At 43.8% G+C, this 27,952-nt stretch overlaps 1 protein-coding gene and 1 long non-coding RNA gene across 7 annotated transcripts; one reads left to right on the top strand and one right to left on the bottom strand.

Annotated features, from left to right (window-relative positions):
- Positions 1–90: 90 nt before the first annotated feature.
- LOC110151513 (uncharacterized) lies at positions 91–12,520 on the top strand. The gene is made up of 3 exons (XR_002318101.2): positions 91–369; positions 3,909–4,074; positions 11,833–12,520. It is a non-coding gene; the product is annotated as an uncharacterized lncRNA (long non-coding RNA).
- GARIN1B (golgi associated RAB2 interactor 1B) lies at positions 5,655–27,952 on the bottom strand. 6 transcript variants are annotated; one of them, XM_020914903.2, is made up of 9 exons: positions 27,780–27,952; positions 24,061–24,170; positions 23,207–23,595; positions 21,834–22,018; positions 20,057–20,309; positions 15,533–15,654; positions 12,456–12,499; positions 9,022–9,192; positions 5,655–8,078 (listed from the first exon to the last, which is right to left on the bottom strand). In XM_020914903.2, the coding sequence occupies exons 3-9, from the start codon at positions 23,450–23,452 to the stop codon at positions 8,065–8,067; spliced, it is 1,035 nt and encodes a 344-aa protein (XP_020770562.1). In that variant the 5' UTR covers positions 23,453–23,595; positions 24,061–24,170; positions 27,780–27,952; the 3' UTR covers positions 5,655–8,064. The 6 variants fall into 6 exon arrangements, with proteins under 6 accessions (XP_020770562.1, XP_020770563.1, XP_020770565.1 ...); XM_020914904.2 differs by lacking the exon at positions 27,780–27,952 and adding an exon at positions 27,372–27,390; XM_020914906.2 differs by lacking the exon at positions 24,061–24,170 and having other exon boundaries at positions 12,456–12,493.

Raw genomic sequence — 27,952 nt, forward strand, 5'->3', positions numbered from 1 at the left:
CAGCCAGCCCGCCGCCTACGCGCAGCTTCCCCAGGCAGCCATTGGCCCCACGCTTGCGTAGTAGGGATTGGCTGGAAAGCGCCACGTCTCCGCGAGCGCGCCGGGTTGCGTGGACAGGATTCCCGCCCAACTCCTGTCTTGGGCCGGGTGCAGTTGGCGGGTTGTAACCTCTTGCTCAGGTTGGCGTGTGGGCGCGGCTCTCTGGCCGCTATGTACCGGTTGGCAGAGCGTGACTCGGCCTCCGCAGGGCTTCTTAAATTATCCTAGTTATCTTCATGCCCACCCACAAGAAACCAGGGCCGAATTAATTGAATCAGTCGCCAAGTGGGTAGGCCCACTTCTTTCCCTTCAGCTCTGCCGCCTAGATGGGTACGTACCCTGGGCTGTGACTACCATCATCTAGATGTTTCCAACTGCCCGCCCTTTCATATCTCTCTGTGCTGTGCTTAGTCGCTCAGTCCTATCCGACTGTTTGCGACCCCATGGACTGTAGCCTGTCAGGCTCCTCTGTCCATGGGGATTCTCCAAGCAAGATACTGGACTGGGTTGCCATGCCCTCCTCCAGGGAATCTTCCCAACCCTGGGATCGAGCCCAGGGCATTGTAGGCAGATCCTTTGCTGTTTGCACCACCAGGGAAGCCCTTCACATCTCTCCAGTCTTTCATTATTAACCGACAGTGAGCTCGTTTTCCAAATCCTCTGCCTTGTGAATGACAATACAAGTCCCAGTTCACAGAAATCCCAGTTTAATCTTAGCTCTAGAAGCCTTTCCTGACCTTGCTAGGCATAGCAATTCCTCCTTTATTTACCTTAAAACACTTTGTATCTTTGGTATGTATGTTCATGCATGCTCAGTCATGTTGGACTCTTTGCAACCCCATGGACTATAGCCTGCCAAGCTCCTCTATCCATGGGATTTCCCAGGCAATAATACTGGAGTGGGCTGCCATTTCCTCCTCCAGGGTATCTTCCTGACCCAGAGATGAAACCCTCCTCTCTTGCACCTCCTGCATTGGCAGGTGGGTTCTTTACCACTAGAGCCACCGGGGAAGAACAAATTTTGCTGTAAAACGCTGTTTATCCATTTGTCCTCCAGACTAAGCTCCATCAGAGAGATCTGCCTTTATTCATCTTTGTACCTGAAGCTTTCAGCTTACTGCCCAGATCAAAGTAAATGCTTAATAATGTTAAGTGAACTGAATGGGTGGAACCCATATGATGTCCCCAATTGAAGAGGAACACAGGAAATCATGAACTTATTCATTTTCAAGTCATGAAATTAGAATTAAATAAGAATAGCTCAGTTGGTAGAGAATCCACGTGCAATGCTGGAGAGCCAAGTTCGATTCCTGGGTTGGGAAGATCCCCTGGAGAAGTGATAGCCTATGCACTCCAGTATTCTTGGGCTTCCCTTGTGGTTCAGCTGGTAAAGAATCTGCCTGTAATGCGGGAAACCTGGGTTCGATCCCTGGGTTGGGAAGTTCCCTTGGAGAAGTGATAGGCTACCCACTCCAGTATTCTGGCCTAGAGAATTCCATGGACTGTACAGTCCATGGGTCTCTCAAAGAGTCAGACACGACTGAGCGACTTTCACTTGCTTCTCTAAGGGCAATGTCAATGGACAAAAACCTACTGTGTTCTAGCACATATAGCCTCTATAGTTCAAAATCCAGTTGAGACAAGTAGTGTGCTCATGAGAAAGTTAAATACAAAGCAACTTAGTTTACTTTAAACATCAAGGTGAGAGGTTGACCAATGCTTTGGGAAGGCGTGGCCATAACCCGTGGTAACAGCCAGAAAGGGCTTCTGAAGAAGGTGTGACTCAGGCTGGACTAAAAAATTCCTGGGCACTATTTAGCAAAAGGAATAACCGGAAAAGGGCATGTGGGGGACAGAGTAGGAGGTAAATTCTTGGGTCAGGTTGGGGATGAGGGAGATTAAAAGAGGGGATGGGGAGGGGAGAGCCTGAGTTCTGAGGAGCCTGAGCTGAAGGCAGTGGGAATTGTGGGTCTTCCTCTGAAGGTTTCCAAGCTTGTGCCTTTGTGGCAAGTGGAATGAGGTTGAAAGTGTTCTCTCAGGGAGATGCATCTCCATACAGGTTAACTATGGAATAGGCTGCCTCAGGAGCCACTTTAAAAATTATTTTGAAAATGCCTCCTTGAAGTCAGGCACTGTACTAGGTGCTGGTAAACCCACAAAGAATAGGACATGGCCCCTGCCCTCAAGGAACAGCTGCCTAGTGGAAATGCCACCATCTTGGAAGTGTCCTAGAAGAGGCTGGTTAAGGTGGTGGGACTCTGCCAGAGATGGGGCACCCTTTAACCCTGAGGTTCCCTGTGAATGAGGGTTTGGCCTAGGCAGAGCAAGAGAAATGCAAATGAACACTTGTATACAAAAGAATTTTAAAAAGTGGGAATAAGAATTTCCTGGACTTAGTGACTGCTTGGAAGAAAGAAATGAAAAAGGAGCACTTGAAAATTTAAAGTTTTAATTGTAGGAAACTGGGAGAATGAGCTAGGTACATGGATGATAGGGGAACGGAGTTGAAATAAAGACACGATGAATCTAAGGTAATAGGAGAGCAGCTAAAAAGAATGAACCAGTAGGCTGGAGGAGATGCTTAAGGTCATTGGCCAGGCAGCAGCTGGTGGAGCCATGAGAACACATGAGGTTTCTGAGGAGAGAAAAGCAGATTAAGCCTCCCGGGAGCCCTCAAGTTAGAAAGCAGGTAGAGGAGGAAATGGACATGAGGGCTGACACACGTTAAGAAATATCACCATAGCCATACCCAAGGTCCATCTAACTGGGGGGGAAGCACCGAAGGACTGTTTATGGCAAATAGAATAATGTCAACCTCAGAAGGCTGATAATGTTATTCAAACATCCTAGCGGTTCTCATATGGTGCTACTGAACATTCACTCTGCAAATGTATTATTTCCTGTGTGCAAGACACTGTTCTAGGCACTGGAGGTACAGCAGTGAATGGACAAAACTCTCTGTGGAGTTCTCCAGGCAAGAATACTGGAGTGGGTAGCCATTCCCTTCTCCAGGGGATCTTCCCTGACCCAGGGATCAAACCCAGGTCTCCTGCATTGCAGGCAGATTCTTTACCATCTAAGTCAGCAGGGGAGCCCCAAACTCTCTCATGGTGTCTGTATTCTGGAATGTGGCCTATAAACCATATAAAAAAGCAAAATATATAGAATGAGAGGTGGTGATAGATGCCTTAGAATAAAATAAGGCTGGAAAGGAGACTTCCCCAGTGGCTCAGTGGTTAAGAATCCATCTTGCAATACAGGGATGCGGGTTTGATCCCTGGTCAGGGAGCTAAGATCCTACATGCTGAGGAGTAACTAAAGCCCGACGCTGAAACTACTGAGCCTCAGTTGCTCCAGAGCCTGCACACCACAACTCGAGAGTCTGTGGGCCACAATGGAAGCTCCCTCATTGTGCAACTAAGACCCAATGCAGCCAAATAAATTACTTTTCAAAAAATAAGGCAGGAAAGGAAAAAGGAAACGTTAGGACCATCAGGAGTGGTTTGCAGTCTTCAAGAGGGTAGCCAGAGAAGGCTCATGAAGAGGATGGCACATGAGTATGAGTGAACATCTGAATTTGGTGAAGAACATCCCAGGAAAAGGCAGCAGTGAGAGCAAAGGTCCTGAGCTGCTGAAGCCTGCTTGGAGTGTTTCAGCAACAGCAGGAAGTCAGTGTGGCTGGGTAAAGTAATTTAGCAGAGTAGAGGATGTGAGGTCAGGGAGGTAATAGCCAGGATGGGGGTGAAGATGAGAGGGACACCATGGAGGGCTTCAGGCCATTTTAAAGTCTGTAGCTGCTCCTATGATTGAAGTAGTGTGGAAAGGACTGGCTGTTTACCGAACTGTTTCCTCTTCATCCTGTGACACAGCTGTACTACATTTCCCAGCATCCCCCTCCCGGGATGTGGCAGTGTGACAGAGCTCGGGCCAGATGATGTCCACTACTTCCAGGACTGGCCATGTAAACCTGCCACAGGCCATTCTCCAAGCTCCTGCCCTTTCTATGGCAGCCCTGGGAGCCGTGCAGCACAGATGGTAAGTCACAAGAGGGAAGGAGCCCAGGGTCCTGTTAAAGAGCTACTCCCTGAACAGGACACCCTTCTTGAACTTCTTCTGTGTGTGAGAAATGAAGTTCTGTTGATTATTTTATGCCATTGATATATTGGGGCTTATTTCTTACAGAAGTAGCATTACCTTAATGCAGATGGGAAGCCATCTGAAGGTTTTAAGCAGAAAAGTGACATGCCTAAGATCTTAAAAGGGTCACATTAGGGACTTCTGTGGTGGCCCAGTGGCTCAGACTCCATGTTCCCAATGCAGGGGGCCCAGGTTCCATCCCTGGGCAGGGAACTAGATCCCACATGCTGCAACTAAAGATTAAAGATCCTGTGTGATGCAGCAAAGACCTGGTTCAGCCAAATAAGTACGTTTTTAAAAAATAAAATAATGTTCTGTAGAAATAGTAGTATTAGTCACCCAGTCGTGTTCAAATCTTTGTGATCCCATGGACTGTAGCCTGCCAGGCTTCTCTGTCCATGGGATTCTCCAGGCAAGACTAGTGGAATGGTTAGCCATTCCCTTCTCCAGGGGATCTTCCTGATCCAGGGATCGAACCAGGGTCTCTTGTATTTCAGGCGGATTCTTTACCATCTGAGTCATGGAAAAGGAGGTTACCATCAATAGAAGAAAAAAAAATCAAGCCAACCTTTAAGAAAAGGGGGTCACATGAAATTCAAGTGGGTAAGATTAGAAACAAGCCACTCATTTAGGTGACTTTTACAACAGTACAGATGATGATGGCTTGGTCCAGCGTGATAACAGTAGAAATTCTGAGAAGTGTCGGATTGTGTGTATATTTTGAAAGCAGTTTAAAGGTGTTTCCTGATGGATTGGAAATGAGGTGGAGAGAAAGAGGAGTCAAGGATGACTCCAAGGTTTGAGGAAGTAGAAATATGGAGCTGCCGTTTACAAGGATAGAAAAGACCTTGTGGGGAGCAAGTCTTGGATAGAAGTCAGCGATAGAAAAGACCTTGTGGGGAGCAAGTCAGTATTGAGAGATTTTTTTTTTTTTTTTTTTTTGGACATGTTGAGATGCCTATTAGAAATTCGAATGGAGTTGTCAAGTAGGCAGTTGGTGATCACAGTGTTCTGGACTAGAGAGATACATTTAGGAGTAACTGGTTTATGTGTGGTATGAACTATGAGGTTTGATTAGAAGAGACCCAAGACTCAGTCCTGGAAATTTCTAGTGTTTGGAGATGGTGGTGATGGTGGCGGTGGAGGGGTGTTGATGAGAATGAATTAGCAAAGGAAACTCAGAAGAAAAGCCAGTGAAAGAGGAGAGAATAATGTTCTAGAAGCTAAGTGAAGGAAGTGTTTCCAGGAGAAATCACATATATTACATGTTAACAGAGGGGTGAGGACTCTTTGACCATTGGCATTAGCAATGTGAAGATCAGGTTTGGTGTTTAGTGGAAGGGTTCAAGAGAAAATGGGAAGCAAGACATTGGAAACCCTTTAAGGAGTTTACTAAAGGGGAACAGAGTGGGCAGAGAGCCCAAGAGAGGTTTTGTTTTGTTTTATTTTTTCATATTTTTAAATGGAAGAAATAGCAGTTATATTAAGGAAAAATACCAGCGTGTTTATTACTGATGGGAAGCCTCTAAGAGAGAGAATCAAATTGATGATGAAGGGAGAAGGGAGAGTTGCTGGAGCAATGTCCTTGAGTAGGTGAGGTGGGAGGGGACCCAGTACAAAATGGGAAGATTTGGACTTTCCTTAGAGCTAGGTAGTTCTTTTATATTAACAAAGAGAGAATCTAGATCTATTGGTCTGGTTCTAGGTGAGTGGTAGGGGTGGTCATGAGAACTTGGAGTTCTCTTTCAGTTGCTACTGTGTTCCCAGTGAAATAGGAAGCTGGGTCATCAGGAGGCACTGGGGGAGCCTCCCACCCGAAGAAGGAGAAGATGTGGAATAGCCATTCAGCAGAGAGCAGATGAGGGGAACATAGTATGAGCTCCAGGCAATATTAAGAACCCTCTTGAGAACTGAGGTAATGCTGAGGTGAAACTGGATAGTGTGTCATGTGGTTTTTCTCCAGGCAAATTTAGTGGCGTGGGGACCTCCCTAGTGGTCCAATGGCTAAGACTCCGCGATCCTAATGCAGGGGCCCTGGGTTCGACCCCTTGTTAGGGAACTAGATCCTGCAACTAAGAGTCTGAATGCTGAAAACTAAAGATCCTGCATGCCTCAACTAAGATCGAAGATCCCAGCTACCGCAACCAAGACCTAGTGCAACCAAAAAAAAGTTTAGTGTCATGGTGCAGTTGGTGGAGAGTTTGACCTGGTCAGTTAATAAAGTGGAAGAGGTACAAAGGCACTGAGGGTACTTGCAAGAGAGTGATGATATTCAGGATGGATCATGGAATCTAGGCTGGAGGGGGAAGGAATGAAGATGTGAGGACAGGAAGGGATAATGAAAACCCAGAAGGAGCAAGAAATTGCAGGATTGGTGGGGTCGAAGGATTATCGGACTCAGGGAAAGATAGGAGATGGTATATAGTTGGAGAATAGAAATGATGGGGTGGGGTGCAGTTATTAATGTCAAACTCTAGGGTAAATTGGGGAGGGGGTCAGTGGCTGAGGAGGGTGAAGGACAAGGAGAGTGACTAGGGTATGGGAAGGATCATCTATGTGGATACTGAAATCACTAAGAATTAGGACATAACTCATCCTTGGCAAGAGCAATGATGATTGAGGAACTTACTTTTTAGCCCTCCAACCATTTCAGTCTGAAAACCACTTCAGTGAAGAAAAATACCCTCCCCTAGGATAGCCTAAATCAAAGCAAGATGTCCTGAAAAGCTTTCCAACTGGAAGGTTGGGTACCTTTTCTGAAATACTCATAGTCTGGCTTTTATTGAATGTGTAATATTGTGCATTTTAAATAGAGACCAGTCCATGGTCTCTCTAGCAGACCCACCTTAGTGACTGTCTTCATCTATAATTTGTGAACCCTTGATTTTACCTATACTTTGAGCCTGGAACCTCTGATTTACCTGTAGCTTGAGCCTGTGTCTCCTCTCTTTGGAATATCTAGTAAGTACTAACAAGATACTCTATTTCAAGGGGGTATGGTATGCAAAAGAAATTGAGCCAGTGTTTGTAGGGCTGAGACAATAGAAAGCCTTATTTCTGAAACTCAGAAAGAGAAACTCCCCCTACCACACGCACCTTGTCTTACAACCTCCCGCAGGAAACTTGTGTAGCCTCGGACCCAAACCACCATTTGGAACAGCAGGGCCAGGCTAGCAGGTCCAAGTCAGGAAATGCACTAAGGAAGAAGGTCTAAGGCTTGAATCAAAACAGAGGGACTAAGGAGAAAAATTGGCAAAAAGGAACATTTAAGGAGAGGCCTTTGGCTAGAATTCATTTCTGTCCCCGTATCCTTGTCCAGAGGAGTCTGAGCAGAGAGGAAAACACATGTCTCTTTTGGTATATGGCCTTACTTTGACGTTTTAAATTAGATAAATAGAAGCTTGGCGAGGCATCTCTCAGTGTGCTTCTCGTGTCCTCTTTTCTGTTTCCTTCTGTTACCACTTTTCTGCATCTCCCCTCTTCCCTGATTTCCGCCCTCCACCTTCCTCTTCAGCCCCATTTTGTTCTCTTCCACTTCTTTTCTGGTTCTGGTTCTCTTTCCTTCCTTCTCTCTCTCTCTCTCGATCCTGGTCCTTCTGCGAGCATATGTTCTTGTGCTGGAAGGGAGGTGAGGTGTGGTGATGTGTGGTGGTGAGGATGCAAAGTTACGGACCAGAATAATGCTGAAATAATGCTTCTTGTCTGGGAGCCATGCTCCCAAGCGATTTTCCAGGGAAAGGCTATGCTGTCAGCATGAGATGATTCTAGTTTTTCCTTAGCTGCAGCTTTTCTCCTTCCCTCCATAAGGACAGTATCCCACAGAAAGCTGAATGCTGCAGAGTAGTGTTGGCAAGGGTCGTACGATTCTCTCTTCTGTGAAAGGGTGGCTCAAATAGAATTTCCTGTGAGTATAGGAGAGAAAACTTTCAATAAGATATAGCTTGCCTCATGAGCTCTTCTATGGCACCTAGATACTTCTGTTAGTTTTTTAAATTGTCAACTATTGATAACAGGTAACTTATAAGAGTTAGTGGCTTACTGATTATATTTTACTCTAGAAAACATAAACCACTGTACCTTCTTTAAGGATCTCTCTCTGGTTAGACAGAGGCACACAGGAAATACTTAATGAATGTTAAATGAATACATGGATGGACGGATGAGCCTTGGTGCGTGGAAAGATAAGGGCTGGGCCTCAGAGAAATTTGATCCCCACACCTCATCCCTCCTGGGCTTCCCTGGTGCCTCAGATAGTAAAGAATCTGCCTGCCATGCAGGAGACTCGGGTTTGATCCCTGGCTCAGGAAGATCCCCTGGAGAAGGGATCAGCTACCCACTCCAGTATTCTTGCCTGGAGAATCCCATGGACAGAGGAGCCCAGTGGGCTACAGTCCATGGCGTCGTAGAGTCAGAGGCGACAGAACGACTTTCACTTTGACTCCTCATGGACTTCCTCCTTCCCACTCTACACAGCAGAAGGTTGGGACTCCCGTGGAGGCCAGAGAAGGAAAAGGAGCTCCTCCCTCTGCAGAGGCAGCCCGTCGTGCTTCCCGCACAGCACAAAGAAGGCAGCTCTAGTGACAGCCGTGTCCTGCCAGTATCTGTCTCTTTTGAGCCACTTGCAGGAATGCCCAGGGGCCTCTGGTAGCTCTGGAGGTGCCACTCTTAGGGTTTCACTCAGCCCAGTTGAAGGTAGAGAAAAAGAGGGCAAGAACAAAGAGAGTTGAGGTAGCTGTGGCTAGTTCCCAACTCCCAAACCACAGCCTCCTGGAACAATTCCCAAGACCCTAGAACCTGAACCCAGGCCTGTGCCAGGAAGGCAATGGGTGAATGCTGTCACCATACCTATGAGTGGGGCCAGCTGGGGCCCAGTGGAGGCTGCCAGAGTGCTGAGGAGTGAGAGGGACTGCGGCCCAGAGGGGTTCTCTCTTTCCCACTCTCCATAGGTGAACGAATCCCTCCAACTGAGGTCACGGGTGCAAGGGATGGAGTCTTCATTCGGAGAAGTTTTTTTCCCTAGGTCAAAAAGGAATGCGGTTGTTTGTACTTTAATTCACAGACCACACTCACAAGTTCCAGCCATTTGTGAGGTGCTTATTATGGGCCAGGCACCGTTCCAAACAATTACATGCATTAATGCTCTTTTAACCCTCACAACAACCTCCGAGAGGTCAGTGCTGCCATAGTCCCCATTTGATGTGTGAGGATTTGGGGCCCAGCAAAGTGAAGTCACTTACCGTGGTCACATCGTGAGGAGGCAAGGCCAGAATCCCAGGCCAGATAGCCAGGCAACAAAGCCTGTGTTTTTACCACTACATCATGTCAACAGGCAGTACCCATAAAACGAGGCAACCAACATGGCTTGGAGAGGTTAACCGAGTGAATTTCCCCAGGAGATTCAGCTAGCTGAACAGGCAATGCCCTTGAACCCAGATGGCCTGAAGCCAGAGCCTGTTCTTGGTCCACTTGGCTTGAGCTACTTAAGAGTGGCTCACAGCCCGGCAGCTTTGGCATCACCCAGAGCATGTGAGAAATGCAGTCTCAGATCTGCCCAGATGCTCTGAATCAGAATCTGCATGTTAACAAGATCCCTAGGGGGGCATTTGCACATTAAAGTTTGGGAAGGACCATATAGATCACATCACCCACAAATGGGGAAGTGACATGTTCAACAACACAGGTAGACTTGGGGATGCTGGCTTTTCCAAATGTAGCTCCCTCTCTCTCTCCCTCTCATCATCCAAAAGTTTTAAGAGTCTGGGGTGTGAGCATCCTTCCAAACTGAAAGTGTATGCTACTTGGCCCAAAGAGAAAAGAGGGGTTCCTTCAGGTCCAAGGAAAGAACAGGGTCCTAAGGACATCCCAGGATCATTAATTGCAATCAGCCTAGGGACATCTCGAGAGCAACAGTTCCCATGACACAGATGTCCTGTGACTCTGAAATTCTAGCTGTTCTCTCAAGTCCTAAAATAAGTTTGAAATATTCTCTAGCTCTGTCTTCTTCAACACTGATCTCATGGGATATATTTTGAGTGTATGTACATGTGTGTGTGTTTGAATGTATGTGTAAAAACATTAATGACTCACCACTGTTAACTAGCAGTCACATAATATGAGAAAGCAATCCTAGACTTGCAGAAAATGTGGGCCAGCAGTCACCTCTGCTTACCACAGAGAACAGGGGCTGAGAACTGGCAGCCTCCAGGCTCTCTTTTCCGCAGGTGCCTTTTGTTTGCTCACTAAGTTTTGGCCTATACTGTGCTTTGTTGGGCTTCCCTGGTGGCTCAGATGGTAAAGGATTGGCCTGTGATGCGGGAGACTCGGGTTCAGTCTCTGGGTTGGGAAGATCCCCTGGAAAAGGGAATGGTAGGAACCCACTGCAGTAGTCTTGCCTGGAGAATTCCAAGAACCAAGGAGCCTGGGGGGCTACAGTCCATGGGTTCACAAAGAATCAGACACGACTGAACAACTATCACTTTTACACTTTAGATCTTTATGAAGTGGGGGATGGGGGTGTATGTGATATAAAAATTCAGATTTTTGTTTTTTCTTGAAAAATCAGATTATCTGGCAATGCCAGGCCTGTGTTGCAGCATGGCAACCATTAATGAAACTTTGAAACATTCACTTTTTCATTGCCACAGTCCCCATCACTCCCTACTGTCTCTTCAGTGCTGAACTGTGTCAGCCCAGCTCTTGTTTTATGAATAATAGGGATGGGAGAAAAATTAGCCATTTCTTATGTATATGACACATAGACTCTTTACTCCTTTATAACACCTGCAGATGTTTGAGTTTGAGTCCCTGGTTTGGATAAAAGTTGGCACAGCTCCTCTAGGATCTACATACTCCTCCAAATTTCTAAATATAACATGATATTCTGGCTGCCTTTATGAGCTGATTTGGAGGAATGATTTCTTAGGGAGGTGGTACATGAATATTTATTGAGCTCCTATTGCATTCTCAGACCTGTGCTTCCCACTGTAGGAATTCAGAAGCACACAAAAAAAGTTTAGTATTGGTTGAAGAAATAAGACTTAAATCTATGAAACAATTAGGGAACTTATATTATGAAAGAGAGGTTATGAGCAAGGCAAGATGTGCCTGGACAGGAAGGTGTCATGAGTGTCGTCATTTAGTCTCTAAGTCGTGTCTGACTATTTGCGACCCCATGGACTGTAGCCCTCCAGGCTCCTCTGTCCATGGAATTCTCCAGGCAAGAACACTGGAGTGGGTTGCCATTTCTTTCTCTAGGGGACCTTCCTGACCCGGGGATTGAACCCGTGTCTCCTGCATTGCAGATTCTTAACGCTGAGCCACCGGGGAAGCCCCAGTTGGGAGTGTATCTGAACAATTAGGCAGGATTTAGTGGCGTCAGGAAGAAGGGAGCAGAGGAGGATGACTAAGTCATGGGGAAGGATAGCTGAGGTTTGACCAGAGCAGAAGATTTGAGCTGGAGAAAAGGAGGCAAAGAGCTCCCTATTAAGGAGGAGAGAGTAATCAGGTGAGATGGGTAAGATGGAAAGTTCATGCAGGATCAGCCATGCCAAAATGAGTGGATTTGAGGTAAACTAGAACCTGAGAATACATAGGGAACTGGCTGCTGTTTCCAGAATGTGTCATGCCGTCTCACACAGACTCTGTGTCACTTTCTAGGATCCCTGCCTCATCTGCCTCAGCCAGCCCACTTGTACTCATCCTCTGTGACTCAGCACAGACCCCAGGTCTTCCGGGACAGCTTCCCGGAAGTGAGGGAGCTCTGCCTTTGTGCCCTCAAGACAGGAGCACCCCAGTCTTGAGCTTTGAATGTTGCCTGGAAGGGGAGGTTATGTGATTTGGGAATTTACTCGTTTGACTCCAAAAACTATAAACGCCTGAATGGGGTACTGTGTTTTTCTTCACTGTGACTCCAAAGCCTTCAACAGTGTTTGACACTACCAAGTGCTCAATATGTGCTTTTGAATGAATGAATGAACTAACAGGAGACTGCTGCAGTGGCCCAGGCAAGAGATGATAAAGTGGACTGGAGTAGGTTCTGTGGGCTTGGAAATGAACTCAAGAATGTAAAGAATATTTCAAAGAAAGAAACTGGGGTGATGTGGTGCCAAATAGACTATGGTGACCACAGATGCCAGAAGAACTAGAACCAAGGTACAGGAGGATAATGGTGATCCTGACAGCTCAGGGAAGTTGGGGTGGGGGACTGGAGGGAATTTTATTCCTATGTCTTCAGAGCAGAAAAATTCTCCAAGATGCAGGTACCCTGTGCCCTCCCTTACCTGAGCTGTCCTTTTTGTTCTCTGTCTTTTTGCTGCTCCTGGAACTCCAGTCATTTCAGGATCAAGGAAATGAAGGTCAGAAGGAAAAGAATAGAGCATGAGACTCTTGTTTTAAATCTTGTTTCTCGTTATATTTTTCCTGATGCAACGAAAGCTTTAGAGGCAGATATAAATATGAAAAAGGACAGCTGTGGCTATATTGGGTGGATGTGACCCATATTAAAGCACCAGAAGGAAAACTAAAGAAGGGGGAGGTAGGATGGGGTAGGGGTTTGAGGAGCAGAACCCTTGATGCTGATTTTGCTGAGGTGGAGTGGGCGTGACTCCATCTGTTTGGTGTCTCAGCCATTTATTTTATTTGCTGTAAATTACATATTGCTGTTGATGTGCTAAAACTGCAGCCAGACCAGAACCTGCCTACATGAGGACAAAAATCATCACTCCAGGGCTTCATGCTGGGAAATGAAAGAGAAGAAACTAAATGTCTGTACAAAGTAATTGAGATAGGGAAGCAAAAATTAAATGTTCCCTGTTTCTTGCATCCTTCTGATGCGTCTTGCATATGACAGCCTGGACTCGGTTGCCATGGCTCCCGGGCTGGTCCCTCCACACCTAGCCTCCCTCTCTTCAAATCTCTGTCACAGCAGCAGCCAGCTTGACCTTTTAAAAATGTAAATGGGATCACATCACTTCCCTGTTTAAAATGCTGCTAAGGTTCCCATTACAGTTAAAGCCTAAATCCATTTGCATGGCTTCCCAGGCCCTGCCTGGCTTGGGCCCTGCCAGCTTCTACATATGTCCTCCTACTAACATCCCCAGTTCCCCACTGATATTCCGTCCCTTTCTCTACACTGACTCAGTAAGCTTCTTACTCAGGGTGAAGCTTCAGTCTTATACCCATTTGTTCCCTTAGCCTGCACAGCTTTCCCCATCCTTTATCTGACTTCTGTGAGTTTTTCCTTCAGGTCTTCAACTTCTCTGACCTTTCAGAGCTATTAAAATCTCTCTGTGCCAGAGATTACCAATAGGCCCCCAGCATCCCTTCTTCCCTTCTCCTGCTGAGGCAGAGCGTCTAATTTTGTGTTGGGCCCATAGCTATGCCGAGTGGAGGCTTCATTTCCCAGCCTCCTTTGCAACCGAGTGTGGCTATCATTATTCAGTTTCTAAGTCGTGTCCCACTCTTCGCAACTCCGTAGACTGCAGCACACCAGGCTCCTCTGCTTTCCACTATCTCCTGGACTTTGTTCAAATTCATGTTCATTGAGTCGATCATGCTATCTAACCATCTCATCCTCTGCCACCCCTTCTCCTCCTGCCTTCAATCTTTCCCAGCATCAGGGTCTTTTCCAATGAGTCGACTCAGCGCATCAGGTGACCAAGTATTGGAGCTTCAGCTTCAGCAACAGTTCTTCCAATGAATATTGAGGGTTGATTTCCTTTAGAATTGACTGGTTTGATCTTGCAGTCCAAAGGACTCTCAAGAGTCTTCTCCAGCACCACAATTTGAAAGTATCAATTCTTTAGCTTTCTTTCTGGTCCAACTCTCACATCCATACATGACTACTGGAAAAACCATAGCTTTGACTAAATATAGGTGTGGCTAATGAGGTATAAACAGAGGCTGTCCTAAGAGTAATAAAATCTGTGAGTTAACATTTTGAGACAGTCAAAAAATTGCTTCACAATATCTTGTTCTGGGAATTCCCTGATGGTTCAATGGTTAGAACTCTGTACTTCCACTGCCTGAAGTCAGGAGTTCCACCCTTGGTCAGTGAGCTAAGAGCTCGAAAGCTGAGTGGTGTGGTCAAAAAATAAATAAATAAATAAAATGCTGTATTAAGTCCAGAGCTCTCCTGTTCAGAATGTGATATCTTATACCCTGGAACCTCTTCATTATAGATCTCTGTATGATATACCAAGTGACAACCCCAGTATAAAAAATTCTTCAACAGTGGGCAACTAATAAGTCTTTTTCTGTGTTATCACTTTTCTACTTTCAGCCCAAGTTAGAATACAAGTTAATATTTATTGAGAGTTAATTTATCTGCCTCTAAATTTGCTGAGGGCCAGCCAAGCACTTGATGCATATGGTTCATTTTATACTGACACTATCTGGATGAGGTTGGCATTATCATAATTTCCACTTTACAGATCTGAAAACTGAGGCCCAGAAGAGTTAAGCAATGTGCCCAAGGGGTCATCGTCAGAGCGGTGATTTGGGGCCAAAGCTATGTGAGTACTTACCCACTATGAGACTTTGCCTCCTTTGAGCTCTCCTGATTTTCAGTTTATTACTGGCACTCATACACACAAAAAAACTCTCTTTTTTTTTTTTTTAAATTCTGTCTCTGAGTTGCTGGTCCCTGTTATGACAAAATCTCCTTCTCTGGTGTTTTTCTCTTCTGGTGACATTTACTAATTTATTTCTGTTCTCCCTTTTCTTTGACACCACATGTCAAGTTCACTAGGACCCTGGTTCCCACTTGATCTTCGCTCTCTGGCCATGGTACCCAGAGGTCTAAGTGCTCTCTACTTTTGTCTAATACCAACCAGTCCTAAGAGTCAACCCTAAGTCATCTGTACCAACAGTGACATTTCCTCAGACATGGAGAAGACAGGCCTACATGAGGAAGCTTTCCTGAAAACACTTAAAAAGTGACCACAGAAGCTTCATAAAGTCCAAGCAGAGGCCAAGTATGTAGGTAAAGGAACTCAGTGATAGAGGATGTTTTAAACAATGTCTTGATTATTTCTCAGTAGGATATCTAGGAACTAGATTAGAAATTAGGTTTTACTTTTCCACTGTGTTACTAATTTATTCTTAATATTGAAGAAGTTACTTTTCATTTTTTATGGATATCCTCCTCTGAAGTCAACCCCACAGTGTTTGTGGAGAAGGACAATCAGGCAAAGAGACCAGGAAAAGGTTTCCCTGAGTCAAGAATACAGACTGGATTGGATATGGAAGGGCAGTATTTCATGTACTTCCTTGTGCGCCTTAACCAGATTACTTGGTTTCTGGGTCTCTGGGACAAACCACCTGGGGACATCAAGCTGGCTGGATTTGAGTCATATACCTGAACAGGTTGTGCTGATGCAAGTCCGCAAAGATCTGACACAGGGCCTCGCTCTCCCCTTTGGCCATCAGCTGCATGAGGCTCTCGCTGGGCTGGGAAGCTTGGGGTTTCTTCTGTACTAACTAGATGGAGGAAAGAAAAACAAGGCCAGGTTGTTAAGGTCTTAGCATCTCTGCATTTTCCTAATATCATGGTCTAGACCCTGAAGTGTTAGAATCTAAAATGTTCCATCAGACAGAGCCATGCCAGCAGCTGAGAGAGGCAATTCTGAGGCTCTGTTTGTTTTGATCTCTATTGTTATAAATTTCCTTTGATGTCCTAAGAATAATATTGTTATTGAAAACTTTAAACATAATTTAGTGTACGTAAGCTATTCTTAACATATCTTACTATGTTATTGAACAGTCTATTAACATAAACTTTAATAAAACTTACCATACTTGGTTTTATATTTACATAGAGGGGGTTAAATGTTTATTGTAGAAATTTAATGTTTTTAAAATTCATTTCTCTAAGAAATATCCTGTGCTGAGATGCTTTTTATGCTGCAGTAAAGTTGCCTTTTTTGCTTGTTGCCTGTGATACCCCTCAGATGTTCTAGTTGTGCGGGGGTGTGTGTGTGTGTGCACATGCTCAGTCATGTTAGACTCTTTGAGACCCCATGGACTGTAGCCCACCAGGCTCCTCTGTCCATAGAATTTTCCCGGCAAGAATACTGGAGCGAGTTGCCATTTCCTCCTCCAGGGGATCTTCCTGACCCAGGGATCAAACCCATATCTCTTGCAGCTCCCACATTGGCAGGCAGATTCTTTACCACTGTACCACCTGGGATACCCCCTAGTTGTGCATGCTGCTCATGTTCATTTAATATTAATATTTACTGAATATCAACTATTTGCCAGGCACTGGGGAATCTCAGTGAAAAAAACAGAGAAAAATCTCAGCCATTGTGGAGCTTATGTTGTAGCTCACATCAGGCTTCAGTTCTTTAGACTCTAAGGCCTGAGGCAAAAAGGCCCAGGTGGCTTCCCTGATTTCTATCAAATATTTAAAGAAGTAGTAACATCAATTCTTCAAAAACTCAGAAGCAGAGGAGGAGGAAACACTTTTTAAATTACTCAATAAGGCAAGTATTACTCTGATACCAAAGCCAGCCTCTCACAAGAACACTACAGACCAATATCTCTAATGAATGTGGGTGCAAAACTCTTTTAACAAAATGCTAGCAAACCAAATCAAACTATATAGAAAGGATCATATACATCGTAATGTAACAGAATTTATTGTAGGAACACAAGGCTGGTTTAACATCTAAAAATCAATAAAGTAATATAATATATGGGCCTTCCCTGTTGGCTCAGTGGTAAAGAATCCACCTGCCAGTGCAGAAGACCTGGGTTCCATCCCTGGGTGGGGAAGATCCCCTGGAGAAGAAAATGGCAACCCATCCCAGTATTCTTGCCTGGGAAATCCTATGGATGTGGACAAAGGAGTCTGGCAGGCTACAGTCCATGGGGTTGCAAAGAGTTGGACACAACTTAGCAACTAAACAACAACAATATACTATATTAATAAAGACCAATATGATCATCTTAGTAGACAGAGAAAAAGCATTTGGCAAAATCTAATACCCAGTCATGATAAAAACTCTTAATAAACAAGGAATAGAAAGGAATTTCCTCTATCTTATAAAGGGCATCTACAAAAATCCCAGACTTAATATCATACTTAATGAAAGACTGGATATTTTCACCCTAATATCCAGAATGAGGCAAGGATGTCTGCTTTTGTTACTTTTAAACATTGTACTGAAGGTTCTAACTAATTCAATAAGCAATAAACAAATAAATGGATCCAAATGAGAAATGAAATTAAGCTATATTTATTTGCAGATAACAAGAATGTATGCATATATGTAGAAAATCCTGAGGAATCCATGAAAACTACTACAGCTAATAAACAATACACAAAAATTGACTGTATTTCTATATACTTTCAATAAGTGATACAAAATTAAGACAACACAATTCCATTCACAATAATATCAACAATCAATTACTTAGGAATATATGAACAAAAGAAGTGCACAACTTATAAACTGAAAGCTGCAAACGTTGTTAAGGGAAATTAGATTGATATAAATGGAAAGACTTTGTATACATATGTACTGAAAGACTCAATATTGTCAAGATGGCAGTTTTCCCAAAATTGATGTATAAATTCGACATGTCCTTATCAAAATTCCAGCAGGTTTGTTTGTTTGTTTTACAGAAATTGGCAAGTTGATCCTAAAATTTACATGGAAATGCAAAGGAATTTGGCATCTGGAATTGGCTATTCCAAAACAATTTGAAAAAGAGCAAAATTGGAAGGTTTACAGCACCCAATTTCAAAAATTAAAATTCAGAAGTTTCAAAAAATTTACTATAAAGCTTTATTTATCAAGACATTGTGGTATTGGCACAAGAATAGGCAAACAGATTAATGGAACAGAACTGAGAAGCCAGAAATAAATTCTTATGTTTATGGTCCAATGCCACGACAATTCAATGTGGGAAGGATAGTCTTTTAACAAATGGTACTAGAACAGTTATAACATCCACATGCCAAAAAAAAAAAAAAAATTACTTAAAAATGTACCCTTACCTGACATCATACAAAAGTATTAACTCAAAAGAGATCAAAGACCTACATGTAAGAGCTAAGTCTAGGGACTTCCCTGGTGGTCCAGTGGTTAAGACTCCATGTTTCAAATGGCAGGGGCTCAGATTCAATCCTTGGCTGGGGAACTTAGATCCCACATGCCACGTGATGTAGCCAAAAAAAAAATTTTTTTTTAAATGAAGTCTATACAACTTCTTGAAGAAAATATAGGATGACACCTTTGTGACTTTGGCTTGAACAAAATTTTTAGATACACCACCAAAAGTCAGATCTATTAAAGAAAGCATTGATAAACTGCTCTTCATCAAAATGAATCAGTTTTGCTTCTTTGAAAACATCATTAAGAAAATGAAAAGACAACTCACAGACTGGGAAAAAATATTTACAAGTCATATTCTGATAAAGGACTTGTATCCAGAATATGCAAAGAGCTCTTACAACTCAATGAGAAAAAAAAAAATTAAAAATAAGCAAAAGATTTGAATAGAAATTTCACCAAGAAGATATGTAAATGGTTAACAAGTCTTTGAAAAGTTCCTTGACAGGAAATCCTAATTAAAAACACAACATATCCCCTAGAATGGCTTTAATTAAGATAATACCATTGTTGGTGAAGATGTGGAAAAAGTGAAACCCTCTCACATTCCTGGTGGAAATGTAAATGGTACAGTCATTTTGGAAAAAGGTTTGCCTGTTTAAACATAAACTTAACATATGACTCAGCAATTCCAAATTCTTGGAATCTACCCACAACAAATGAAAACATACCCTAACATGCTGCTGCTGCTAAGTCACTTCAGTCGTGTCTGACTGTGTGCAACCCCATGGACTGCAGCCCACCAGGCTCCCCCGTCCCTGGGATTCTCCAGGCAAGAACACTGGAGTGGGTTGCTATTTCCTTCTCCAATTCGTGAAAGTGAAAAGTGAAAGCGAAGTCGCTCAGTCATGTCCGACTCTTAGCGACCCCATGGACTGTAGCCTACCAGGCTCCTCCATCCATGGGATTTTCCAGGCAAGAGTACTGGAGTGGGGTGCCATTGCCTTCTCCAACCCTAACATACATCTATACAAAAACTTGTACACAAATGTTCACAGCAGCATTATTCATAATAGGCCCAAACTGGAAATAATCCAAAGGTTTCCCAGGTGCAGCAGTAAAGAATCCTCCTGCTGATACAGGAGATGCAGATTCAATCCATGGGCCAGGAAGATCCCCTAGAGGAGGAAAGAGCAACCCACTCCAGTATTCTTGCCTGGAAAATTCCATGGACAGCGGAGCCTGGTGGGATGCAGTCCATGGAGTCTCAAAAAGTTGGACAGGACTGAGCACGCATGCACGAAAATGATCCAAATGTCCATCAACTGGTGACTAGACAAAATGTGGTATATCCATGCAGTGGAATACTATTCAGCAATAAAAGGAAGAAATTACTGATAATCTGTGACTCTAACATAAGAGTTGGCCTCATGCTATGATATGAATGAACTTGAAAAACCTTATGCTAAGTGAAAGAAGCCAGACACTATATATTATAGGATTCCATGTATATGAAATGTTTCAGAAATATGAGCAGAGTTTGAAGACAGATCAGTGGTTGCCCAGGGCAGAAAGTAGGAACACAATGACTGCAAATAGGCATGAGGGAATTTTTTAGGGTGATAGATATTGTGGTGATGGTTGCAGAACTCTATACATTTACTGAAATTGCTGAACTGTACACTTGGGTGAATCTTAATCAATAAAGTGATTAGCAAAGGCCTAAGGCAGGGACCGCCCTCCCAGGGAGGGCCCACATCAGCTTACCAAAGCTCCACAGCTCACTCTGGCCTTGGCTGGAGGAGGCCAGAGTGTCCACTTACCTGTGAGTCTCCTGAGGGGCTGCAGCTACTCTTGGGTACCAGGCAGTGAGTGACAAGGATCCTGGGGTCTTTGGTGGTGATGGACAGGCCCTTCTGCAGAATTTGAATGAGCCGGATCCAGAAGTGGAAGACAGTCTCAGGATGGTCAGGGTGGAGTTTTAGATAGTATATCTTCTCTGTGACTGTCCTCAACCGCAAGACACGTTGAAGGCGGTCAGAGACCTGGAGCTCCACAAACTTCAATGGGAGAATCCTGAAGGCTCAAGGGAAGACCCACATTGACAACCCCACATTGACAACACACATGGTCCAACCCTGTCTTCATTAAAATGAAGAGTGTCTCCTTTAGGACCAAGGCTTTGGGGGTGGGTAGGAGAGTGAATCGGAGAAGGCAATAGCAACCCACTCCAGTACTCTTGCCTGGAAAATCCCATGGATGGAGGTGCCTGTGGGCAGCAGTCCATGGGGTCGCTAAGAGTCGGACATGACTGAATGACTTCACTTTCACTTTTCACTTTCATGCATTGGAGAAGGAAATGGCAACCCACTCCAGTGTTCTTGCCTGGAGAATCCCAGGGACGGGGGAGTCTGGTGGGCTGCCGTCTATGGGGTCGCACAGAGTCGGACATGACTGAAGTGACTTAGCAGCAGCAGCAGCAGGAGAGTGAATGATTAGCACAGTGGTTCTCAAACTTTAGGGAGATCAGATTCACCTGGGGAGCTTGGTTAAAATGCAGACACCTGAAGTTACCCCCAAAGATTCAGATTCAGTAGGTCTGGGGTGGGGCCCTGGAATCTGCATTTTAACCTCCACCTATCCTGCCACGATTCTCATGCTGGTGTTCCCTGAATCCTGCTTGAGAGGGGCAGCCTGGGAGTAAGGTAGCTGGGATCATAGGGATTTTTAATTTTCGTCTTGATAGAACAACGGGAGCTGGGTCCCACTGTCCAGCTTGTCCCATTCATTGACCTTAAGGCCTCAATTACTCTTCCCAAAGGAGCTAAAGTTCAGGGAGCTTGCTTTGGATCTGGGATTAGTCAGCTGAACTGAGATGCACTTGCTGTAGGGGCTGCTTAGAACGTAACGGAGAGGTTTATTATTGAAGCAACATGGAGCAATGAAAGGTTAACTTGGGCTTCTGGGAATATCTAGAGATTCTTGAGATATCCTGCAAATTACCTGGAGAGGCTCAAGCATCTAAAAGGGCCACTGCACACTGCTGTATTCAAAATGGATAACCAGCAAGGGTATAGCACATAGAACTATATTCAGTGTTATGTGCCAGCCTGGACGGGAGGAGGATATAGGGGGAGAATGGATACAAGTATATGTATGGCTGAGTCACTTTGCTCTTCACCTGAAACTACCACAATGTTGTTAATCGGCTATACCTCCATACAAAATAAAAAGTTGGAAATCTGAAAAAAATAAATAAATAAAAGGGCCATTGCATCCTGGACAAGCATAATATTACAGATCCAAGTAAGACTTCATTCAATTCACTTTGCCAGTAGGAATACTGAAATGTATCAAGTAACTTGGGACTCAAAAATTGTTTTGAGTCTAGTCAGTTGCATAAGGTTTAGAACCTGCATCTCCCAACCAATGCTTCATCTCCTAGACCCCTTGGCTTCCTTGTCCCTTGCCCCAAAATAGAGAGACTTCCTAGGAATTCAGTGCAGTGAATGCAACAAGAAGGGAAGTAGGGATTTAGACTGGCCCTCCTTCCTGTCCATGTTACGCACCTCCCCCTTTGCCCCACTTCAGGATGCTCACCTCTTCAGGTTGATCTTGGGGGCTGTGGATGGTTTGTTCCATGTCTGGTTCTGCCCGTGGTGCCATTTGACACTGGCCATGAGGAGGATGTTGGGAAGAGGCAGGCAGGGCACGGAGGAGGTCACCCCCAGGGCCATGGTGTTGGAGGCTTTGTAGATGTCTCTCCAGTTCCTGCCCTTTCTGACCTGCAAAGCAGTCCCCCAGGCACAGTCTGAGCATTTGGCAGGAGCAGCAGCATGTTTCACATGAGAGCTTCTCAAACTCGGCACTGTTCACATTTGGGGCTGGATAATTCTTTGTTTGGGGGGAGTGGGCTTGCCTGTGTGCTATAGGTGTTTAGCAGTTTCCATGGCCTCTGCCCAGTAGATACGGATAGCAGTGACCACCCCACCCCCACCCCCAAATTATGCTTCATTCAGACATGGCCAATGGCTTCAGACTTGGCTCCACCACTGGTGGGGGCAAAGTCATCACTTGTTTGGAACCACAGTTAAACCTATATTGGTTAAACAACTGTAACAGTATTTACTTTGCCTATTGTGGGTTGACCAAAAAAGTTCATTTGGGTTTTTTAAGCTGATGTGGAAAAATTGAATGAACTTTTTGACCAACCCAATATTAGCAATTGCCCACAAGAGTTCCATGACATGTGTCACACTTCCATGAATCCTCCCCAGACTATTTCCTGGCTTTTATTTTAAAACCTGTCCTTTGGTACTTTCTTGAGGGGCCCTATTATCTCCTGTATCTTTTTTTTCACTGTCAGGCCCCTGTAACCCCCAAGTGCTGCTTATTCTGGGTCCCATCTGGCCTAAGGGGAGCGCAGGCAAGGAAACAAAATGCACCGAGTGCTCCTGTAGTGGGGCCTTTGCTTCCCATGTTTCATGGAACAGCCAGGTCAGTCCCACCTCCTTTACAACAGAGAAAACTGGTGTGCAGGTCACCTGCACCATGACATCTGATGAGAAAAAAGTAGACCAGACTCTGAGCCTAGATCTCTCTGGGTGCCCGACTTCTATTCTTCCACCCATCAGCATTTCTGTTCCAAACCCCTAAATAGCATCTCATTTGACTGCCTCTTTGTTCATCTGCTTTGAACTGACAGCCTGGAGGCTAAAGTGAACTAAGGGATTCAGAGATCAAACCCTCCATTCAGAGCAGAGAACCCTTGACCTCTCTCCCCAGAGTGACTGCAGAAGAAAGCCTATCTGGGGCTCTGCAACGTCAGGGTCAGGTGTGGGTAGCCTTGCCTTCGGTTCCTCTCTTTGCCTCAGTTGTCACTCCCCTCCAGTTCCGGGGACAGACTCTCCATCACATTGTGGGAAGAGATTTAGAGGAATCAAGGAGTGCCATTCGGAGCAGCCCAAGAGTACCTGGACAAAGTTGCTTTCAAACACCACTGATTCAGGAAACAGGTTGAATTCTGGAGAATGAACCATCTGGCAGAGCAGTCCCTCCTCCACACCCAGGCCCACTCCAGGATTTGGTTCCCCATCCACAGAAAAGAGGCCCCTGAATTCTTCCCAGGCATTCAGGGAAGGGAAGGTTGGATAGGATCTTGTGACTTTTGCTGTCTTCTTCGATTTGTTCCAAGTCTTTCTATGTGGAACTGATGACATTTCCGCACATATTCAGGGGCCTGCTGCGCGTTTGTCCTGGGTCCTCTTTTTTCCCTCCCGGCCTTGGGCAGCCAGCCAAGGCCTGGGGCCGCCAATCAGCTCACAATGATGAATGGATGACATCATGAAAAACCAGGGCAGGCCTGTGGGAAAGGGAAATGTAGAGGAGCCTCCCTTTTCCTCCAGAGTGCTTTCACAGCTTGCTGAGTGCCCTGACAGGCCCCAGCCCCCTCGGGGCCTGAGGACACAGCTCCCCTAGAACTTGCTGACCCAGGCACAAAGCAGAGAAGGAAGGCTGTTAGGAAGCTCCTTCCGCTGTTAAGAGGAAAGTCCCCTCCCTGCCTTTCAAGCCTCCCTTACTCCAAATGTGACCTACCCCCAAAGAGTTTTAAGGGTGGTGGTTGATTTAAAACAGCTTTCCTGAGCTCTGTACCATGTGGGCCCCATGTGCCCTGGTCTATCTGCAGTAGCCTCTGCTGGTTCTGGGAGAAGCTGCAGGACTGTAGGTGCCTGCTCTATACTTTGCTACCACTGGCTGGCTACTTCTGCAGGGCTAATTTCCCTAAGGAAGTCAAACTGAAGAACAGTAGGAATAAGTGGTTTCTTACCCAGAGGCTGGCTGGGTGGGGGTGCCAGCTGAGAGGAACAGAATCTCAATGAGCTGCTCTGCTGGATCAACACGGCCTGCTTCTTCTCAGAGAGTGAGTCTGCCTCATCCCTGAGCCAGAGGAAAAAAGAGCCCAGATCTTGGGGCAGCTAGATGAGAGGCAAAGAACCCAGCAGACTGACCACCGCTCCTACTGACCACTACCACTATTTCAGGGAGAAATCCTATTCTAGTTTGAACAAAATTCCAGACTCTATTAACCACCACGGTAAATTCCCCCATCGAGGTCAAATGCAATCAATTTAGAAAAGCAATATGACAACCAAAATATGCACAGTACAAGCAGGGAGGTTTATTTCTGTATTTCATTATCAAGTCAGGGAGAAGGCTGAAAGGTCACGAGGCTTTCCTTTGCTGATTCCATCACCCCCCTCTCTGGTTGTTTCTATTATGCTCCGGCTCTATAGATAGCTCTCTCGTGGGCACAACTTCTACCCTCACGTTCCTTGTTTTCCCTTGTCTACCATCTGGGGAAATGTCTTCTATGGTAACATTCTCTAGGGATGGAGTCAGAGACCACATCCTGTGGTTTCCATTTCCCTGGAAACAACACACAGTAAAAAGTGATGATAATTAATACACTGATGCTTTTCACAGCTAAAGCTTCCATGCTGCAGTAAAGCTTAGATGTATGGTTTGGATATATTTGACCATTGGGTCTCTAGTAATAGAGTGTCTGGTTTTTAGTTGGCACAGGTTTGTGGAATAAAGATTGTGTTTCCTGGCCCCTCTCTCAGCTAGCAAGGCTATAGGGCAAAAATGATGCAATTTCAAGAGTTGGATGAAATTTCTGTGAGGAATCATCATGGAAAGGGGGCATGCTGTTTTTCACTCCTTATTTTTCCCTTCAGAATAGAATATAGACTTGATGGCTGGAGCTTAAGCAACCCTACTGAGCCATGAATTGGTATGCTAAGGATGGTAGCATAGCAAGATAAAAGGGCTCCAGTTCCTTGAGGATCATAAAATTATACTAGTCCTGGACTCTTACCTTGAAGTTCTTCTAAGTATGAAAGAAATAAAGGTTTCTTTGATTTTGAGTCAGGCTTAAAACTAGCTGATAGAACTATATAAAATGCCTATATACGCCTCTGGACTAATTTTACAGGAAGTTATGATACTATTTACCAATAATTCTAAGTAATGGAGAAAATAGGCTTAACTTTACAATAAAATTGGACCTTAAGAATGACAAACAAGTAACTTTTGGAAAAAGTTGTTTAATATATATTCTAGTAACAGTCACTGGTTTTGTTTTTATGTGTATACACTGTTGATGTTGCGACAGTTATTGACTTTTGCACATTTACTGATGAGCACTTCGGTGAGAGTTTCCTTGAGTATGTTAATTGTCCTTTGGTTTGAGGTTAAAGTCACCTTGTCAGGGTTAGGTATCATTTCAAAAGCTTTCTCAAGAATGACTAGGATATCTGGTTGTCAGTTGAGGCTAGACCCAGGTTTAGTGGAGTTTAAAGCTTATACAGTTTTGGAGACTCTTAAAAATAAAAAGACTGGAGAGAGGGGTGAGTCACGAGTTATTGTTTAATGGGTACAGAGTTTGAGTTTGGAAAGATGACCAAGCCTTGGAGATGAGTGGTGATGATATTTGTACAACAATGTGAGTGTATGTACTACCACTGAACTGTAAACCTAAAAATGGTTAAAAGAGTGAACTTTTCATTATGTGTCTTTTATCACAATTTAAAAATGCTAGAAAAATAAAAAATGAACTTTTAAAATCCTATAAAAGTATAGTACAAAATTGCTAGAGGGATGTCCTCCTAGACCTTGGAAGGGCGCATGAGAAGCTTTATTATCTTTAAAAGCTTTTAAAAGCTTTTAAGCTTTATTATCTTCATGGTAAATATTTTAAATATAAAAGTAAAGTGCTAGTTACTTAGTCGTGTTTGACTCTTTGTGACCTCATGGGCTATATAGCCTGCCAGGCTCCTCTATCCATGGAATTCTCCAGGTAAGAATACTGGAGTGAGTAGCCGTTCCCTTCTCCAATTTTAAATATGTGTCACTATTAAAAAAAAAAAAACTGTATTACATAAAAAGTATATATACTTGTAGAATATTAGAAAATACAGACAAGCTTAAAAACAAATAACATATTCCTACCACCCAGAGAACATCACTCACTGTAATAGCTACCTATGTGTGTACTAAAATGAGATCATACTGTAAAAATGGTTTTATAACATTTTTACACCTGTTTTGTTTAGGCAACACTTTCTAACTTTGTGTTTTAGTTATTTTATCTCATCTCATTTAATTTCCAGACCACTTAAAAATTTTCCCAATTATTCTTAGCTGGTTTATCCATATCAGTATCCAGTCAAGGACCATAATACCTATTAAGCTTAATCTCATCCAGTCCCTTTTTTAGAACACTTATTGGTGGAAGCAATTGAGTCAGTTGTCCTACAGAATGTCCCCCTTCTATATTTCTCTGGTTTTCCCTTGTGTTAGCTTGCTTCTCTAGCTACTATATTTCCTGTGAAATAGAAGTTATAATCTCAAGGGCAGATGGATTCAAGTACTAGTCACTATTTCTTAGTAAAGAGCTACCATGGGATCTACGTGAGATACTATTCTCCTCTCCCAAAGAATGTCAGTAGAAAAATACATATAAAGAATACACATCAGAAGAAAAATGATATAAGAAAATAGAATAAATTCTTTGAAAAGTATCACTCTAATTGAATACAATATGAGACCCTATGGAACAAAATTTCAGAGATACCAAAATTAGATGAAAAGAAGACTTGGAAAGGTAAGGAAAGAAATAGAAGAAAAACACACTAAATATCTGAAAGTCACATTAGAAACCACAAGAAGTAGAGTTGCTATAACAGAAAAGTGAGTCAGTGCCATGGATAACAGGTGTGAGAATATCACACAGACACAAAAAAAGAAGTACAAAGAGATGAAATTATTAGAAAGAAAGTAATAACTGTGAGATGTTTATATTGATCCAACATACAGCTAGAGTCCTGATGAAGAGGGAACAAATGAAATTGAAAAAGTAGTCACAAGCATAAAATAAAAGCCATTTCTGAAACAAAAAGACTCAGCTTGGCAAATGAACAGAATTTCCTATAGTCCACCAAATTAAGTAAAGAAACCATTGAAATCAGAATAGCTCTTGTGAAGTTCCTAAATCTTAGGGATAACAAAAGCTTCCTACTATAAACATCCCAGCAGAAGCAGCAGACCATCTACCAAGAGGAATAAAATGAGACTGACCTTGGGCTTCTTTTCAGCAGTTTTAGATGGCATAGGATAATGGAACAATGTAGAAAGAATGTTGAGGAGGAAAGGATGTGACTCAACAATTCCATAAATGGCTAGAAATTAATTCAAGTGTGAGGGTCGCAAAAATAATCTTAAAACTTCAAAGCACACTAGAATAAGGGAAACCATAAGCTGATTCTTTGAAAAAAAAAATTAGATGAACTACTAGCTAACAGTTTAAATTTTTAAAAGGAAGATAGAAATCATAAAACTTGAACTAAGAAAACACAAATAAGTATAAGTAAGAAGGACAGGCTCCTGGGTAATGGTAGTAACATGAAGCTTAGAGCATAAAATAGGTAGTCAGAAGACCCCAAAACACAGTGACTTAAACTAAGTAGAATTTTGATTCTCTCTTACATAGTAGTCCAAAGGAATGTAGTCTACAGCTGGTAGAGTATCTCTGCCATTCTCAACAGGTGACTTCCATCTCTGAATTCCAAGGTGACTGCTTCAGCTCCTGCCATCATGTTTGCATACTGGCCATTGAGAAGGGGAAGAGAAAAGGGGAGTGTACACTCATTCCTTTTAAG

This window comes from Odocoileus virginianus, chromosome 1, assembly GCF_023699985.2.
Source record: "Odocoileus virginianus isolate 20LAN1187 ecotype Illinois chromosome 1, Ovbor_1.2, whole genome shotgun sequence".
NCBI lineage: Eukaryota > Metazoa > Chordata > Mammalia > Artiodactyla > Cervidae > Odocoileus > Odocoileus virginianus.

Excerpts from the sequence above, each read along its gene's own strand:
- GARIN1B (XM_020914902.2), bottom strand. The coding sequence starts at position 23,452 with ATGTCATCAGTTCCACATAGAAAGACTTGGAACAAATCGAAGAAGACA. Across the intron at positions 20,310-21,833 it reads CCCAAGATCAACCTGAAGAG|GATTCTCCCATTGAAGTTTG; the intron begins GTGAGCATCCTG and ends TTGAGCCTTCAG. Across the intron at positions 9,193-12,455 it reads GAACAAAAAGGACAGCTCAG|GGAAAAAAACTTCTCCGAAT; the intron begins GTAAGGGAGGGC and ends TTTTTGACCTAG.